At 37.7% G+C, this 18,986-nt stretch overlaps 1 protein-coding gene across 1 annotated transcript; it reads right to left on the minus strand.

Annotated features, from left to right (window-relative positions):
• Positions 1 to 1,632: 1,632 nt before the first annotated feature.
• LOC109990668 (mitochondrial intermediate peptidase) lies at positions 1,633 to 18,826 on the minus strand. Its single transcript, XM_020642846.2, has 19 exons — positions 18,281 to 18,826; positions 17,997 to 18,170; positions 17,444 to 17,532; positions 17,159 to 17,245; positions 17,000 to 17,063; positions 16,674 to 16,856; positions 15,673 to 15,829; positions 15,416 to 15,464; positions 14,873 to 14,933; positions 14,259 to 14,311; positions 12,695 to 12,848; positions 12,389 to 12,466; positions 11,112 to 11,319; positions 8,542 to 8,651; positions 8,198 to 8,272; positions 7,766 to 7,882; positions 7,185 to 7,306; positions 5,787 to 5,860; positions 1,633 to 2,508 (listed from the first exon to the last, which is right to left on the minus strand). Exons 1-19 carry the CDS (start codon positions 18,425 to 18,427, stop codon positions 2,408 to 2,410), a joined length of 2,103 nt encoding a protein of 700 aa, XP_020498502.2. The 5' UTR covers positions 18,428 to 18,826; the 3' UTR covers positions 1,633 to 2,407.
• Between the last annotated feature and the right edge of the window lie 160 nt (positions 18,827 to 18,986).

Genomic DNA, 18,986 nt, shown 5'->3' on the forward strand with positions numbered 1-18,986 from the left:
AACATTTTACACATAAATCAAGTAAATGTCTTTCTTTCTCATGCTGTCCACAATGAGTGAGAAGCGCGAGTTCGACCAACTCTACTGTTGTCTGAGTCGTGTTTACATCATGTATAAAACTGTTGTACTCAAGGTCTATAACATAGCCTACTCACTGGTTATTTGGATGTCACATAAGTGTGTTCAGATCCCGGTCATTCCTTGTCAATTTATGTGCAATGTGATGTTACGAGTTAACCAAAGTTTGCTATAGCCTGCTAACACAACAGTGCAGGCCACAGGAAGTTGCAGTTCAAGCACAGGACAATTTTATCCGCCGCTTGTGCTTAATGGTGCTTTTATGGTGAGTTCTAATTGTTAACTCCTTTGGGCGAACGTGAGTGGAGAGGGGTTGGAGGTGTGCAGCTGGAGGAGCAGAAGGCTTCAGAATAGAGGAGGTGTCCCCAAACAGCAGTTTGTTTTGGTGTAATGCTGGGGCTCAAGGGCGACATCTACTGGATCAAAAAGTCGCACATTCTTCCTTTAAACGGAGCCTAAAACAGCAAATGGGTATAACTAAAATAATAGCACATAAACAACTAATGGGACCAGGATACCTAAAACAATCAAAGAGAGGTGTTATTGTGATTGTGTTGTTGTTGTTTTTATTGTTTGTCTGCTTTGTAAAAGGAAAAAGGAATGTATTAGCCTAACTGGTGAACAGTTAAATGTTCTAATTTGTTAGGAATCATTTGAAAGGTACGAACAAATTAAAACATTTATTTTTACCTTTCAAATGATCCTAAAGCTGTGTCTTGATTCACTTTGGCTGGTCTGTGTCTGCTATTAATTAAATGGTTTAATATTGTATTTTGTTGTCAAAAGAAACTTCTACGGTGGCTGGTAAAGGCCGAAAGCTCAGTAACATATTCATAAACGCTGCACATTCAAGAGCAAATGCAAACTCCTGAAACAAATGCAACTGTGGAAACACGCTGCTAACGTGTGAGGAGGACGGTAGCGAGGTGCCGGGCTTGGCTTCAGACATATCAGGGCTGCTCTCACCAAATCCTTGCTTAGGTCTCTACAGATGGACTTTCACAGATTCGGGATGGAGACAGAGAAGTGGATTTACTTTCAAAACACATCGCTTACCGATAAACACCACCGGAGCAGCGTTTCTCTGATGCCCCACTGTATATTGTGCAAAGCAGGACTCTATAACATGTTCACACAACTTTGAGAAATGAGGTCTGGTTGACAGGGAGTTGGCTGTAAAGTTGGCTGCCAAGCTGCCGAGACTGTTGCCTGTCATGAGTACGGGATAGTTCCTCTGGTCGAAAAGGGGCTCATGTATAGCCCCTTTTCGACTGCAGGAACTTCCCCCACGGAACTAGGGACTTTTTGAGGATCTATGTGCATTTCAACCACAGGAACCAGCAGAATCTAGTTCTGGGGTAAAAGATCTACCTCTAAAAAAGACCCTGGGGGGGGGGGGGTAGTACTTTCTAAAGGTCCAGGAACCTTGTGGGAGCAGGGCCTTTATCCCCTGCAGTGCTGAAAATCTCTGTTTAAAAGAGTGAAGCTGCAAGACTGCTTTTTTTCCCCAGAGGAATAAAAGTATTAAAAACAAAAAACAAAAACAGTCAGAGGTCTATTCTGGAATCAAAACCTTTATAGTTGATGTTTTTGAAGTTTATTAACTCATTCATGACAATAAAAATGTGGTGGTTTGACTTCAACAAAGAAAAGTCTACATTTATTTTTTTAATTTCAAACACATTGATTAAAAGTCTTCTGTGGAGCTGTCTCCTATTCTATCTATGTCCTGGTTACTTTGGACACTGAACTTAAGTAATGGATGCAAATCAAAATGCTGCCATTCCTGTCAGTTGTCCGCCAAAACCAGTTTGTTGTCCCTGAGATGCGTTCACAGGTCACGCTTTGCTTCCCAATATTCATCCTTTTCATCCAGTACTGTGAATATTTTCTTGCAAGCTAGTGTACACAACACTTCCTTTGTTGCTGGGATGGAGTAGTGATGCCTCAGTAATTGCTTCACTTAAATCAGCAGGGTCCAAGCAAACCTGTAGTTTCATCTAGTCCTTTTATTTGATTTGCTGTGAAAACAAGGCTATTTACCCACGGAGTAGGTTCAGTTTCCTGTGCGATCACATTGGCTTTTAACAGGTCATCAAGAGTGTTTTTTAGTCAATCAATTACTGTTAGAGGTATTTTTCTTTTAAATCAAGTCGATTTCCACAGACTAGGAAACAATCCGATTTGTTTTCAGGATTTGGTAGCGAGGCTTTTATTCTGTTAATATAACTTATTACTGAAGGCAAAATCAGTATCAAATTGTGCACAGTTACTGTTTTCTTTGCCTCGGACAGGTTCAAGTCCATTTCAGTGCTGGAAATTGCATATTTTAACTTTCAGAGTCCATGATGAATGTCTCAAAGTTTGGGTTGAGCTCAGACACCAGCGCATCCACAAAGTCCTCAATGGTGGGCTGCCTCTGCAGCATTCCTGTCAATGAAAAACACAAAGCAACAGCTTGAAGGTTAAATGTGTCTATTGAGGAAAAATCGTTAAGCTAAATTCAATAAAGTGCATTCAAAACAGAGATTGGCAATAAAGAAAAAAGCATGCTATTCTTGATTATTCTGTTTTAATTCAAAATCCTCAGCATTGTGATTATCTCTAGTATCAATAATTGTAAGACTTTTATTTTAAGATACAGATCTTTAAAAATGTGTTTAAAGCCAATGTAATTTAAAAAAAAATTAAAATCTATTTTTGGGCTTTTGTGCCTTCATTTTAGAGACAGGACAGTGGATAGAGTTGTAAATCAGGGAGAGAGAGAGTGGGGAATGAGGGAAAGGGATATTAAATCCAACTTTTAAGTTTCAATTAACATGCAGATTGGTATGTTTTTGTTTGTTTTGACATTAAAACACAATTTAATTGTTTATTTTTATAATCATTTACTAAGCCGTACTGGAGCAGATCTGACATGCAAACACAAGTATCTGGTGGAACACTGCACAGATTCACTTCTCTATAACACAGTGGTTCTAAGCTCCCACCCTCACCTGAACAAAATAGTGAATACATAGGCAATGTTTGACTTGGTATATTGGTAAAAACCCATTAAAAAGTCATTTTTGCTGTTTATTTGTTGAAAGCATCAGGTAATGGGGTTCTGGGGGTCTTCAGCAGAAAATTTTGAATACATTTTTTTTCCTGCATTCTGATTTGTTTTTATGCACCAATTCTTGTCTTTTCTGCACAACTTTATAGTTATGATCTAGTGTTCTTGTTCTTTTTCAAATCTTAAGTGTTCACTAGACACATGTTTAGACAATAAAGAATGCATTCATTTGACTACTAAATAAACATGTGGACTGGAGAGTTGTAGTGTTTCTGCACAATACCATTTTTTTATACAAAGGTCTATGTATAGCTGATATATAATTTAGTATGACTTCATTTTGGTTTGTTTATGAACTTGTACGAATGGCAAAACATTCATCATGAACATTTTTAAACATTATCCAGAATTTAATTAATTTCTGTTATGCAGTGAAGACGTGATCTTATTTTTTCTTTTCTGGGTTCTTTATTTGTTTGTTATTGAAAGAAGGGTCGAAAATGTCAATGACAGACACACTGGCACCTGCCTGCCTGTACACTGAGTGCTGATACAGTATGCTGCATGGAAATAGAAGTGAGGGAGATCGATCACTTAGTTCATTGGTCTTAAATGCCAATCATATTGGCAGAAAAAGTACCTAGATGGTGCACCTAGCATAACATGCTGGGAATTTTTGGTGGATGTGGCTTATTAAGTCTGAGTCAACAAAATGATACTACCAATGGTATGTGAGTAACAAAGCTCTCACTCTTAACCAAAGCAAAGTTACTACCTAATCAGAAACAGAGTAGGGCGGGTTTGGGCAACACGAGGGACGTGTGGGATTTCTATATGCTAGGCGCGCCTTCTATGTAAACTCTCCGCCCGACCAACGCACTAGTAAGTGATTGATCTCCCTCACTCTGTATCCCTCCATACATGTTGCATGTCTGACTGCTAGATCTGTGATTCAAATACTTTGAAGGTAAAACAAAAAACTTTGGTTTCTTTTTTTTTGTGCAGCTGCTTGCTGCAGATGTGATTTTCACTCTCTTGGTTTTTTTTTTGTGTCTTAGCCATAGACTGTAAATATTAATGGAGGAAGCCTTGTACAGTGTGAGCCAGTGATGACAATAACTAATCAGACCTAATTGTTTTTTGTACCAGGCTGTAAACATGTTAATTTATGCTGTGAAAACAGCTTTTTTGTCGGTTGTGTGTATGTGACTTCCGGTGTTCCTTCAGCCAGCCGGAGGTTGCAGCTTGTTGTTTTGTTAACTGCTTAAAAAACAGTTTGCTAAGGTCACAAAATATCTGATTAGTTGTGTTGGTGCTTTACGATTGTAGATATGAACCTACAGATCCTTTTGGCACATCAGCATCACATTGTCATGAGTATCAGAACCCTGAAAAGATACTGCAAGAAACTGGTGCTTTTACAGAGAAAGAACCACATTGACTTGGAGGAAATTGTTTACATTATCATCATTTTCACGAAGGCGGATAGCTACTCTTCTGACACACTAACCATAGCTTATTTAATGGGATTCATTTTAATATCTTAAATTTACATCTCTATTCTTGTAAATTGACGTCTTTAATCTCGTAAATTCTACAATTCACTTAGCAGATGCCTTTATCCAAAGCGACGTACATCAGAGAGTAAGTACAACACAAGCAAGGATCTAGAAAAAAGGAAACAATGTCAGTATGTCCGATTGGACACACAGGTGCTGACAGGCATTGCACAGAGGCAAAGCACAACATTGAGGGCAGTTCTTGAGAGCTCTAATCAGTATAGAAACCATCTTATAAATCATTGTTATCAAACAAAAACAATCGTCACAACCATCATCATCATTATCAATAATATGGAGACCATCATCATTAAGTTAGTAGGTATTAATGAAGGAGCTGGGTCTTTAGCTTTTTCTTAAAAGGTGCAGATGGACTCTGCAGATCGAATGGAGTTTGGAAGTTCGTCGTAAATGTACGACTTTGATCTCAAAATTGTATATTTTCTGTTCTTTAACATGGCCCTAATACTCCATTACTTCAACTATCCAGTCCACATGTTTATTAAAGTAATCAATGCATTCTTGTCTGATCAGATGTCTGATGAACAGAACTGAAAGAGATTCATAATGGACACAAAAGAGGACTTAAAAAGGGAAATAACAAATAACAAAAACAAACATTTCTGATTGATAACAGTTAGATGATACGTAGATATAATGACAATGCACTGATCTGTTGGTGACTTTAATTTCAGAGGCTGGGTGCAGGGCTGGTTGCAGCAGTCAAAATGACAATCCCATGGAGAAGGTAGGACCTGATCCTTAGGGAGAGTCACCTGATATTTCTACTTAGTTTGCCTCTAGGCCTGTTGCTAAGCTGTTTCTCACTAGTAAAGTTGGCCGTCTTTCAACTGGAATTTTGATCCCCAGCTGCTACAGTCACATCTGGAAGTGTCCTTGGGCTATACACTGATCAACAAATTGCATAAACAGCTATGCCAGTGGCGTGTGAATTAAGAAGTACTGTTAAATGATTTGGCACTTAAAGTAGTGGCCTCTGCCATCAGTATGAGAAAGGGTGAATGTGACATGTAGTGTAAAAAAGGGCTTTGAGAAGTCAGAAGTCTAGAGAAGTGCGATTCATGGTACCCTACCTTCCACCATCAGCATTGGCTCCTTGGCTCCTCCATGGGCAAGCATCTCCCGACGGTAACGTTCACCCATGTCTCTAACAGAAAGAGAGCAAGGGAAAGAGAAAAGGGAGAGCCGTTAGATACTTGGATTCAGAAAATATTCTCCCCTGCAAGCTCAACATACTCCGCCAACCCCTCCCTCACCATAGCTGCCACTCCAAGCCTCCTAAACTGCGGTCAGGTAAAAGGGAATAGATATCCTTAAATTCTTGATTCACGCAAGTAAGTTAATGTATATAGCACTTTTCACAGACGTAAGTTACTTTACAAGGACAAAACATACAGAAAAACATATATAATGCAATATCCACAATAGATATAACAACAAAAACAGAAATAACAACAGCAACAATAAAGACAAGGCAAGACTGTAAAATGAAGCCCACATAAGAGTGTATCAAATTTAAAACACAGTTTTCAGATACAATAAACAGTAAAGTACTCGTTGCATTAAAAAGATGCTTTGATAGAATATAACTCCTATTTTGCGCAGACTTGCGTTGGAAGCATGGGAGAGGGACCAAATTTTCTGTAGGATTGAAGGCCCAAACTTATCCTTTGCAACAACTAAAACCTCTATTTTATCAGCATTAAGCTGTAGATACTTGTCAGTCATCAAGTGCTTTATTATATTTATGCAGTCAAGGAGCTTAGACAACCTTGAGGCCTTACTAGGTTTAATTCTGAAGAGAACTTGTAAGTCATATGCTTATAGTTGATGTCCTAATAAAATTGTTTATAATTTGTCCTAGGGCAAGCAGATAAAGGGAGAGAAACAAGGGACCCATGACTGAACCCTGCTGTACACCGCATCATAGTGGAGGTCTCAGTGACACACAGAGGCGCTGCTTGTCAACAGGCAAGGCAGGCGTTGTCAGCCCTTGGTCTTTTATTAGTGGTACAAGAATCTAAGAGGCGCTTCCGTATTTCTTCTTGTGCACTGGCTCTCCTGTTTCGCTTAGTTGAACAGCCAATCTGAGAGATTCCTATCCCCAACCACTCCGATTCAACATGTGGAATCGGCCAAAAAAAGGCCAACCGGGGCCAACGGGTAGCGACGGAGCTGGACACGAAGCAAAAACAAGGGGGGTGACCGCTCACCAACTCTCCTTGGTGTGTCAGGGCCTTAAGAGGGCCCCATCTGACAACAATCACTCTTGTTGCCCTGTTAAGCTAGCATGCATTATCCCTGTGAAAACCTTAGTTTGTCAAAGTCACCAAAGAAAAATTAAGAGGAATAAACCGTCTGGGAATTATCTAATCTAATTTATTTGGTTTCTTGGCAGTAAATTTTTAAATTGCAAAACAAAATCAAAAAATCAAAATGTACTTAAATTAATACAAATAACTGACTCTTACCTGTTTAAAGGATCCTGAATGAAGCACTGATTCCACACCATTGAGGCGACAGCTCGGGACATAAGGTATGAGTAGTACTTGGCCCCATAGCCAATAAGGTGGCTAAATCTCAGTTGCCATGCCTTCATAAAATAAAAAATACAGCATTATCACCAAAAAGAGCATGGGCAACCTTAAATTAAAACAATCTTCTACAACAAACATTTTTTTAAGACTAAATGTATGAGTTAAGTTTCATTGAATTGTTAATTAAAAAGAGAAGCAACCACTTTCTCCAAAAGTATTCAAGACAATAGTCACATATAAAATAAATGTCAACTCAGGTAGCAGAATGTCTTGCTTTTTGCCATTTATTTGAAATGACTATCTTGGCTTAAGGGTGAGGAGAAAATGAAAGGAGAAGCTAAAGGACTCATTTGAGAATTTGTTTTTTCTGTGCTGTAATCAGCTGAGGTGAGTCAAGCGTTAAACTTATTATGCTCAACCTTAAATATTTTCCTATCTACAAATACAGTATTATGAGATACTATAAAGGTAGATTAGTGAAAGAGATGTATCTACACAGAAAGTAAGAGATTTACTGTATTTGGCGTATAAGGCAAGCCGTAGAATTTCTGCTGCATCTCCTTCAGTAGGTCCGTGGTTGAGCGGTTCTGTGGTGTGCTGTGGTAGATCTGGTCCAAGACAGCATAGAAAATCTGCCCAGACAAAAATAATATTAACACATTTTCTACTGAATTAATCCATTACACATCTAAAGAATTGTAAATTGTTATTAAATAACATCTGCTGCATTATTTAACTTTCAACAGCAGACAAACTCAGTATTGGCTTCCCGGTTAATAAAAGGTTGTGCAGTCACTTCAATCATCAGATGCTGTTAAATTTTAACAGTCTAATACCAAAAGTTAAATCCTAAAATGATAAACCTCTGCAGTTGTTATTATCCTAAAAAGGGGAAGTACACTTTAAGACACTATTGTAAGTGATGGATGTAAGGTTGGTCACAGTACCTGCAGCTGGGTGTCTGCGGCCCCACAAACCTTCTTTGACTCACACAAGCGAGCCACCATACTCTGAGGCAGAGGCTAGGAAAAGGCACACACAAATAAAATAAACATGTCAGTTTAACATTGTTATCATCTCATCCAATCAGCCAAATTCTCTTAAATTGTGTTTTTTTTTTTTACAATTTGTTTAGTAATGAATTATAACTGCTGTCATCATACAATAGACAGCAAATAGTTATATTTTACAATCATGTATTGATATTGTAATGGAATACCTATAATTTCTTATCAATGTTTTTAAGAGCAAAGACATCACAATGGATTCAATTCCTAGGGTTTATTTGTACCTGTCCAGTTTCATAATGCCGTGCAAACTGACTGATGACTCTATAGTCAGTAGCAAAGTACTCCATGAGGATGGATGGGACTTCAGCAAAGTCAGTCGCACATCTGGTTCCTAAAGGAGAAATGTAAAAGTTTGACATCCAAATAAAAAATAAATAATGTAAAAGAAGGTAAGCAGAGCTCATTCTTATTCAGTGCAGACATTATGCTCCCTCCTTATTCATGCTGGTAATTATTCTCATGAGAAAAGTGCAACAATAACATTAGGATTTCAAATTCCCCTAAAGGAAAACATCAGCCATGCTATAATTGCTAATTCACCTGTCAAAAAACAACCTCATGATACTCAAATGTTTGTCATTCTTGGGGTGTTGGTTTAGCTCGGTCAATAGCATAGGGCTGCAGTAAACGAGATATTTCTTTATTATCTATCAGTTACTCTGGCGATTAATGGAGTAACCTGACCATGAAACCATCGCTTGCTTTATTCAACCAATATTATATAAAAGAAAAAGTAAGAACAGCTAACTTATTTCTCTTTTTTTTTAAAACAACTTGTTTTCAAGCTTCTTTACATTTTTAAATAATTATTATTGTTTTTATTCATGCTTATCTCAATTGTTGCTGTATTTTTGCTTTTACTGCTGTAAAAAAACTTCATGTTACTTTTTCCAGAAGCAGGAGGGCAAAGGGCTCTGTTTATGGGACAGAGGGGCACCAAGTGCAGGACAGGGACTCAACTTTAATCAGGTAAAAGTCAGACAACTTGTCAAGGATTACTATCTTTCTTCATTGATCTCTGCAGTGAATGCGTCTGCTGAGTGAGTCATGTCTGATTTCATTGCTGTTAAACTTTTTCTATTGGGAGTGACAAATCCTAACAATCACAATCAAGACAGTGCTGAAAGTTCCAGCCTACTCTGATCGCCCGTATATTGTATTGAAAGCACAAACTGTTTCTGTTGGCACGCTAATCAACAATGAACCGCTCTCTCTATCTCTCTCTCGCTCTCTCTCTCCCTCCCTTCAGTGTAAATAAAAGGCTTACACCAATACTTTCATACTATTCATACTCAATGCAACATCAGCTTCAGTATGTAGCATGATCCAAAATCATAGTATGCAATTGTGTGTATGGGAGGTATACCCGGATGTACAGTATACTAGATCAGCCAGAATTATTCCACTTGATATTCCGTTATTTATTGGAGCAGCCAGTAGCTGTACATTAACATTATTAAAACAAAGCCAGAGAAGCTACAGTTTTGATAGAAGCAAGGCATCTCAATCAGTGCGTTTACAAGAAGGATGTATAGACAGTTGACCTTCTCTCTCCCTCTCTCTCTGAAGCTGATGTGATTCTGGTCTCTTGGTTTTGCTGCGTCTTATCTCTATGCAGGAGCCGAGAGGGATTTTGTTTTTATGTTGCGCAGAGGGCTCAGTCACAGTTTAAAATTTCATACGCTCAGTGAGGTCCTTGCGCGCACCTGCACTCTCTCTCTCTCTCTCTCTCTCTCTTACCCTCTGTCTCGTGGCCGCAGCAATTTTATGAAAAAAAACAACAACAAATAAATAAAAACAGGTCCGAAAAATACTTCAGCGGAAATAAATATACTTGGGCGGCTCACCCAGGTATCGTCTACTGTATGTGTGGGAATTATATTTAGGTTGCTCTAACTTGATGCTAGCTGGAAAATGGACATATTAGTCAACACCATCCACAAAGTTATTTTTAAAGATGTATTTTTTTGGGCCATTTTTGCCTTCATTAGATAGGAGAGATGAAGAGACACAGAAACACAAATGTTGGGAGGAGAGGGAGTGGCGTATTTTATAAATCAAGTTACTCAATTGATTTTAGAAATTGTTTCAGCTCTACAATTGAGGAGGATATATATATATATATATATATATATATATATATATGAAGAAAAGTCCTCTATGTGCTGGTTGTTAGATCAACTCCTGATCATTTAGTGCCCCTAATTTCTCTCTTCAACACCTGTCTCTCTTCAGCTGTCCTATGCCATCAAGGCAAAGGATCAGGGAAAACAGGATGTCATTTTAAAAATGCAATGACGTTTTAAACTTTTAATTTAATCCTCTAGCATAACATCTGATATAAAAAAGAGAGATGGAAAAAATGTAGCAATAAGTTTCTAGTATGGCACATCTAAACCGATGTTAACAGTGTTCAATAAAGAAAGAGCCTCATGTTGAGTAAATGGACATCATTGTGGTTGTAAAAATACTTTGGGGATCTCATAATACTGAAGAAGATTATCCATCATTTTTTTATTTTGAAAGTGAAAAAGAAAATGGGAATGACAGCTTTCGGATGTAAGCTCAATAAATTTGCCCCACTGTAATGAAAAACATGCATCTTCATCTTTTAAAGATACAGAGCATATTACATTTCAACATACATCACTTCACAAAACATTGGTAGATTGCTTGTAACCAGTTTGTCCCTCATAAAAAGTCTAAATAGCACCTTCTGAATGATACAATCCAGACTCTATTAAGTGGCACCTTCTGGTTGTTTATTGATGTCAATCTGAGTTAAGCTTACCTGTGACGTGCTGGTAGCGAGTGCGTCCCAGCATGGAGTGCATGGCGTGTCCCATTTCATGGAAGAGGTTCTCCATCATGCCAGGGGTGAGAAGGGTGGGGGCCCTCTTTGTTGGATGGGGAAGACTCAGCATCAGAACCACAACTGGAAGCTGGTACTGACCCATATCCTCGCACCAGCGGCCACCACGGATGGTAAAGTGACAGTCCTGGCAGAAAGAGGAGGTGGTGGTAACAGAAATGAGTGGGTAAGTTAATATTGGAAGAATAAACCTTTAGAGCACCATTATATCAAGCCCTAACTTCTGAGCAGTCAGCTAATGTTATTAGTTCCCGACCGGTATGAGATTTTGGGGCCGATGCACATAATGATATTGGGGAGAAAGAAAAATGATTCCGATATATCGGCCAATGTCTTTCTAAGATCTATGTTCATACTGTAGAGATAGATGGATGTAGAAAAACACATTTATTGCGTTGACCCCTTAGATTCAGTTATTCAGTTCAAACATTTGTGGAAGTATAACGCAGTCACTCAACTGGCAAGTAACTGCACATGTACAAGCGTCACTGTTTGACACATTGAGAGTGATAATACTTTTTGTAATCCGTATAGCATACTCTGCTGGTAAAAGAGAACTATTGTAGCTGTGATAAACTTCGCCAATACTGGTAGCCACTTCATATGCTAATACCGGCCGATCAATCGGTCAGGCTGTAATTGTATTTACTGATGCAGGAATCAAATTTAGCACAAAGGAACACACACACTACTCCTCTATGTCTATGACTTGTTATTGTATTATAGCAGTGCCCATCATTACTCTAATTATAACAACAGTTGTCAAACACACACAAAATCGGATTGACCTGAAGTGTGAATGCAGCAGGTCATAGTATGGAAATTATCCAAATTACATTTGGTTTAGTTACTAGTGCTGTTGCCTTTGTGTATTTCTGAAGAATTAAGTGGGGTCAGGTGACTTCACGTGCGGTTACGCGAGTTAACGATATGCGCAGACAAGAATCATTAAAAGTGTTTTTCAGATAGAAAGAGATGATACAAAGAAAACAATCTTTCTGAATAAAATATGGGGATCCACAATTTTAGTGGAGCAATCACATATTCACATATTGTCTCATCTCCCTTGTAGTAATGCTCCTGTCATGTCTCTCATCTGCCTATATTGTTCTGCATCACTAAATAATAATAAATATTCAGAAAAAAAGCTAACATGAAGGTGTAAAAACTTGGAAGATGAGAGTGGGTATGTTCACCTGATGAGGTTTATCTGGCCGGTGGAAAAAGTCACAGTAGATGTAACCTAATAATCCTTCTGTGTCATGCACAACAGCCTGTGAAGGACACACAGACATAAACATACAATAAAACACACACTCATTTTTAAAAACTTTTTGCTTTAAAATATAAACTACAGCGATAACATGGTGGGAAACATACCTCTGAAAACAGACTACGACATAAAGCAATCAGAAAATCATTCATCCTTTTTTTTTTTTTTTTTTTTTTTTTTTTTTAAAGGCCAAGAACACAAACCTGGGTATTTCATTTTAATCATTTACCAGTTTGTGGACATCATCACTCCAAACCTCTCCAGCAGTGGGTTGCTCGGACATGAAGGACACACCGTACAGCTGAGAGAACAGGTTGTTCAAACCCTCCATACAGGCGCCCAAAGAGAAATAGGGACTGTACAGGCTAGGTTCTATGTTGTACCTGACATGTGCAAAACATAGACAAGAACAAAGGAATTAAAAGGGAATCCATTTGAACTGATAAGTCCTTGAGAGCAGGTTATCGAGTCTCCATCTTGATTAAAATTAAAACATCAAGTGACTCAAGATAACCACTAAGAAGTGTTTTTTATTTGGCACAATATGTTAGTAAATGCTTTGTTGAGAGCTGGTGAGCAATATGACTAAAATCCCCATATACTGACTTAATATTTCCCATTTAAATTGGTTACTAATGGATAATGCAGACATAAAGAGGTTGAGTGAGAGTGACTGATTATAAAAAAAATCTTGTTTTTGCTTTCATCTTGGTCATCGTCATCATTTTATTAGCATTGGATGCTATAAAAAAAACTGATTAATGACTACCTACCCGGTTATTTGTGCTGAAAGCTGCCAAGTAACAGTGTCTAGCTTTTTGGTCAGATCAGGGTATATTAACAGGAATATTTTAGGTCACATAAATGTTAAGTATAAAATATTAATAAATAACTAGTGTTTTTTCATGAGGGATTAACAGATTGTGGGCCCATATGGTTGTGTACAATTTAGCATTAAACAGTAGCATCTCTGAGGGGTGGCTTTTTATAGAAATAAGATTGAATCTTTGGTTTCTTTGGGGATCTCATGCCAGCTTGCAGAGCCAGAAACCACAAATAGAAGATTAGAAATGTCCACTGTTGAAGGAGTGTCAGAGAGGGAAGATAATAATATAGTTCTGAAACAGAAAGAAGTAAAAACGACAGGCTGCACAGCTCATTATGTGACTCAAGGGCCCACTAGTTTAAAAAGAATAATCTGGATCAGAATGCTCTGGTTTTGGAAATCCTTGCTATCCATCTTCAAAAAGCCTATCTTACTGTTCTGGTTTTCATTGACTGGATCCACCTCATCTGGCTACAGACTATTCAAAAATGAACACATCTGGATTAACGCTTCTTTATATGGAAATACATTTTGATATTTCACACAATGTTAAAGGTCCTCTACTTAATCTACAACGCCTCTGTTACGGTAATATCATGATTTGGAATTTGTGTGAAGAACATTTAAAAATGTCTTAAGTATGAACTACATTATTGTGTTTGAATTGTTCAGCCTACTAAAAAATATTTTATCTTTTTTTTTTTCCATTTCCTGAGAGCCTCCATGAATCCCCTCTTCAGCTAGGATCAGGATCAAAAGCATTCAAATTCTACTCAAAAGTTTCAAATAAGATCAAAGAAGTTGCAACCTAAGGTTTTTCAGGTTCTCAAAGCAACTTACAACTTTCTGGAATATGAAATCATATTATCTACACATATCTAAACCTTACCCAAACATACAAATCAATGTGATTTTCTCAAACAATCCTTGGCTGAAAAATATAGTCTTTAAGATAGTAACTGCTCACCTTTCTGCACGCAAGACACCACTCAGGAACGGATGGTCCCATGGCATGAGCTCCTATAAATTTATAAATTTCACCTTAAACTTCAAACAAATACAACTTTCTAGCATTTATTGCTTAATACTGATTGAGGAGATTACTCAAAATACTCTAGCGCCAACATCAGGGACTGGGAAATCAAACCAAAGCTAAAGCTGCAGTTTTTGAAGTGGTTTCTTCAGGATGGCTCAAAAACAGAGCCATTGGACATGTTTATAGTGTGGTACATAAAGAAATGAACAACCATATTTCACATGTCCCTACTTTGAACTCTGGGTAAGTATGAAAACTGGGGATTCAGTAATTCAGTAAGGGTCCACATGCACATGTCAATTTGACAGTGGGACAGCCCTAAACCCCCCTTACTTTTGGAAGGAATGCACCTCAAGTTAGCAAGTCTGTGCATGGCAGAATGTGATTGGTCAAAATGGCAGTCGACAAACCAACGGGTTACATCACGATGACTACGTCCATTAATTATACAGTCTATAGTAATATTTGCAGGTGTCATGATACAGGCAACAAAAATACATTTGAATAAAAATTTGAGGACAAGGAAAAAAAAAAAAATCACTCACAGAATTACGAGGGTTGAGTTTCTTCTTCATGTCCCTCATCATCTGAAAGTCTTTGGCTGTTCTGTGAGATTAGAAGTAAAACATAAAAACTGTTATTTTATGAAAGGACTTCAAGATTTTACACCTCATTCTACTCAGGGTCAAGAGCCTATCGAGCATGCATAAGGCTGTAAGCTGGCAAACAACCTTGACAGGCCGCCATGCTCAAATATGCCTGAGGAGGATTTTGGGTCTAAGGTCTGTCATATTTGCACAACTTTGGAATTTGAATGAATCCCACACATGCAGAAAACACAGGGAGTCACAAGTCTCCTGTTTGTAAATCAGTTGTAGAAAATATGATGTGATAAGAACTAAGCATATCATATTTCCCCATGAGAGTAAATACATTTGTGTGTCACTTATTTCAAAAGATACGTAGGGTACCCCGGCCTCAAGCTGTTAAAAACACCAATTTAGTCTTTAAAGACAATTTACAACAAAAAATCAGTTACACTCTTAATTACCAAACAAAGTATTGGATTGTTTTCTTTCTTTCTTTACCTGTCTGACAGCTTCTCTGTCAACAACTTAAGAAAGCTCATCACCGTCTCTGTAAAAGGACAATTTCATTCAGGTGAAACATGTCAACTTTCTGAGTGTATGTGTTTGACAAAAGTCCCAGAGTGAGAAGCTTTGAGATACTTTTTAAAGCATGTATTAAAAGTCTAAAAGAAAGACGCACTGACTTTTAAAACTGCTTCTACTTCATGAAAAGTATAAACTTAAACAGCTAGCCATGCTGACGTGCTACCATTTACCTGGCGTTTTGGCCATCGTTCCTTTTAGAGCTCTGTGCCCATATGTCTCATAGCCCAGAAGTTTGGCCAGCTTGTGTCTACATTTCAGCAGCTCTTCCAGACACTCCATTAGATCTGCATTTGGATAGAGAAAAATCCGGTATGCAATTTCTCGTACCTATGATGGGAAGTGAGGACAGAGCAAAATACAAGATAAAACATTACATTTGAAGGGCAACATATCAACAATGTTGTAACTGGGAAAATACTATATTGGAGAATTGTTATTACTTAACCCTTACCTGTATTGAAAGATTTTTGTGCTTTGATAAACATGTATAAAATGTTTTTTTTTATATGACTTAGACTGAACTCTAACATTGCTAACATGTTCTGTCATATTATACTTATCTCTTCTTATGAGAGCACATTCATAGTAACATTGGTATTATTCGTATGACAGAAATGCTCTTGTGAATGAATAGTGACTGTCACTTTAATTGTATTATAAAAAAATAGAAAATTTGCATTTATATTGAAATAATACATTTTAAAGTATGCATTTTAAAGACTGTGTATATTTAGAACTAAAGTGCTGCCCGCTTTCAAGGTGCAGACATGAGGCTCAAACTAAAATTTCAATAACACAAATGCTCTAAGAATTTAAAAAAAATGTTTTAAAAGAGAAGTCAACTTTTAGGGCGACTGCGGCTCGGTTGGTGGAGTCTGTCGCCTCTCAACCAAACATTTTTTGGGGTTCGATCCCCAGCTTCTGCAGCCACATGTGCAATACATAGCAACCAATGCCATCAGTGTGTGAATGTGTAGGTGTGACATGCAGTGTAAAAGCTCTTTGAGTAGTCAGGAGACTAGAAAAGCTCTATACAAGCTCAATTCAATTTACATTTCTAATCAGTACTGAATATGATACAATCATTTTCAAAATCCTTAAAGTCAAGTTATATATTTTGCAAAATGTTTAGGAAGGGAGAAATGCTTCATTTACTTAATAAAGTACATACCAAGTCATCAGGGGAATCTGCATGTAATCCCCCAACTTGGACAAAGCTTCCTTCACTTGCAAAGTGCAGGTGTAAATTCTCAGGAATCGCAGACCTTGCTATTTTGTTTGGAAGGTGAGAGCCAACAAGAAACTCATTGCTGAGATCCAACAGCTTGACGTGAAGAGAAACTGCTTCTTTCCTCTGCAGAGAGAACAACACAACAATTACAATACACTGCACTGGTAAGAGGTGTATAAGAACGTATGACATTCCAGATACTGGAGTCATTATACTTTCAATAAAACTTCTGTTCACATTTATGTATCTCATGACGACTATCTCACCACTTTGTCATCCAGATGAATTCCACTTATTTCAAAGTCGAACATGAACAACTCTGCAACTCGTCTAGAACGGAAAAAATAAACCAAATGAATCATATTCCAAACACTCTAAATATCTACTTAAGGGTCCCCTCCTAAATAAGATGATACTGAAATTACCTGGTATCAGCGTCCAGCTGAGACACCATGTCCGGGTTATACAGCAATGTTTTTAGGCTCTTGCATAGCTCTACATTTGTGTTCAGCCTGAAACATGCAAGTAACAAACAACAAATTATGCTTAAGTCCTTCTTAACAAAAGCATACAAAATGCATTTTCATGACAAGTGTTATCATGATGTAAGGAGATGAATGCAACATGTTTTGTTTTTGCTCAATTTACACGGGTGTGTTTTTTTTTTTGTACTGTGTGGTTGAAAAGACTTTTGTGAATGTGCTTCCTACTTCTCCACAACTGTGCCAATCTCCATGCAGGCCTTCTCAGCAGCCTCTCGAAAAGCTGGATCGGGGTGGGCCACTTTTACAAAGTCTGCCTGTTGTAAAATGAAAGATGACAGTTTACTTACTACACTGAACACGAAGAGCAAGCAAAGCACATTACGTACAGAAGGTACCAGCAAAGTTTAAGAAACAGTAAATGGAGGAGTGAGGATGTAAATGTAGAGAAATATAATGTCAAAACACAGACATCCAACCATTTCCTATTTGCAGCCTTGTTTTTTTTTTAATCTTTTTTTTTTTTAAACCACCAGAATGAAAATTTGATACATTATTTATGAACTCCTGTTTCCTCCGAACTTAAGTCAATGTCTTCTGTGTAAGGCGGTGTTAAAGGCATATTTAGTTTCACGTATCATCAATAGAACACTTAAAAATCATTTTGTAAGATAGCATGTGATTAAGTTGTATCTACTGCATAAATATCTGCATTGCTTTTAGAATCATAACAATGATATATATATGAATAACATATATTATTAAGTGCATTTCAACCCACCAGATCAGCCACTTTACACAAACCATCTGATAGCTGGTCAAAAGCCTGGACAGTCTTCACACCAGGACTAAGGGAACAGACTCTCTCCAGCAGGCGGTCTGTGTTGATGAGAGCTGTTTGAGTCGCCACCTGAAAGCCAGCAGGACAGCTCAGCTCTGGTACTCCAAACAAACCCTGAAACACACACACACACACACACACACACACACACACACAATAAATGGATTAAATTAATAATGACTAAACATTTTATCCATTGTAATATTAGGGTGATGTATACAAACCCCGTTTTTCTCCAAGGGGTTGAACTTCTTCTGTGTTTTGGTATTGAAAGCAGCTCCAACAGGGGCCCATGTTGTCAAACCCTTCCGTCCATGATGCCATGGTCTTTTGTGCTTTACAATGTTAAGCAGTCTTTTAAACGCAGACATTTTGTCCTGAATCTGAAGTTTGTCCTTCTAATGTAACTGAGGCTAGAGCAGATCTCTGTGACTGACAGAGGACATGACAATTTAAGATTCAACAACAGCCTGTCTGCAAAAGATAAAACAAGAAACCCTTCTGTAAAGATCATTAGTAGGTCTATATATCTTGTTTTCTCTCCATGCTGCGTGCATGCCAGTGTTTTTACCACCTGTAAATATAATGGTTTGGACTCACGTGAAGAGGTGCTCTATCATCAGTCCATTCTGAGCGAGGTGGCTGTTTCGTGACAAACAAATATATATATATATATATATCATTACGTATTCATGAAAGTAATCACCAAAGCAAATAAAGCATACCAAAGTATAGAGCTCTGAAACAGCATATACATTTGAAATTGTAACAATAGTTAGAAATTGTACAAATCAAATGTTTCGAAAGTGCGAGCACACGTCAAATGATGTCGTCACAAGCACGCGACGCGGGACACTTGATATTCCTTCACAATAAAAGCAGATAAATCTTATCTCAGATTGAGCGTGCTTTAAAAAATGAATTCTGTGT

The sequence above is a fragment of the Labrus bergylta genome, chromosome 11, assembly GCF_963930695.1.
Source record: "Labrus bergylta chromosome 11, fLabBer1.1, whole genome shotgun sequence".
Lineage (NCBI taxonomy): Eukaryota > Metazoa > Chordata > Actinopteri > Labriformes > Labridae > Labrus > Labrus bergylta.

Coding starts and splice junctions, on each gene's coding strand:
- LOC109990668 (XM_020642846.2), bottom strand. CDS start 18,427: ATGTCTGCGTTTAAAAGACTGCTTAACATTGTAAAGCACAAAAGACCA. Junction 17,246..17,443: donor ATTGGCACAGTTGTGGAGAA/GTAGGAAGCACA, acceptor TGCATGTTTCAG/GCTGAACACAAATGTAGAGC. Junction 14,934..15,415: donor ACAGAGAAGCTGTCAGACAG/GTAAAGAAAGAA, acceptor CTAATCTCACAG/AACAGCCAAAGACTTTCAGA.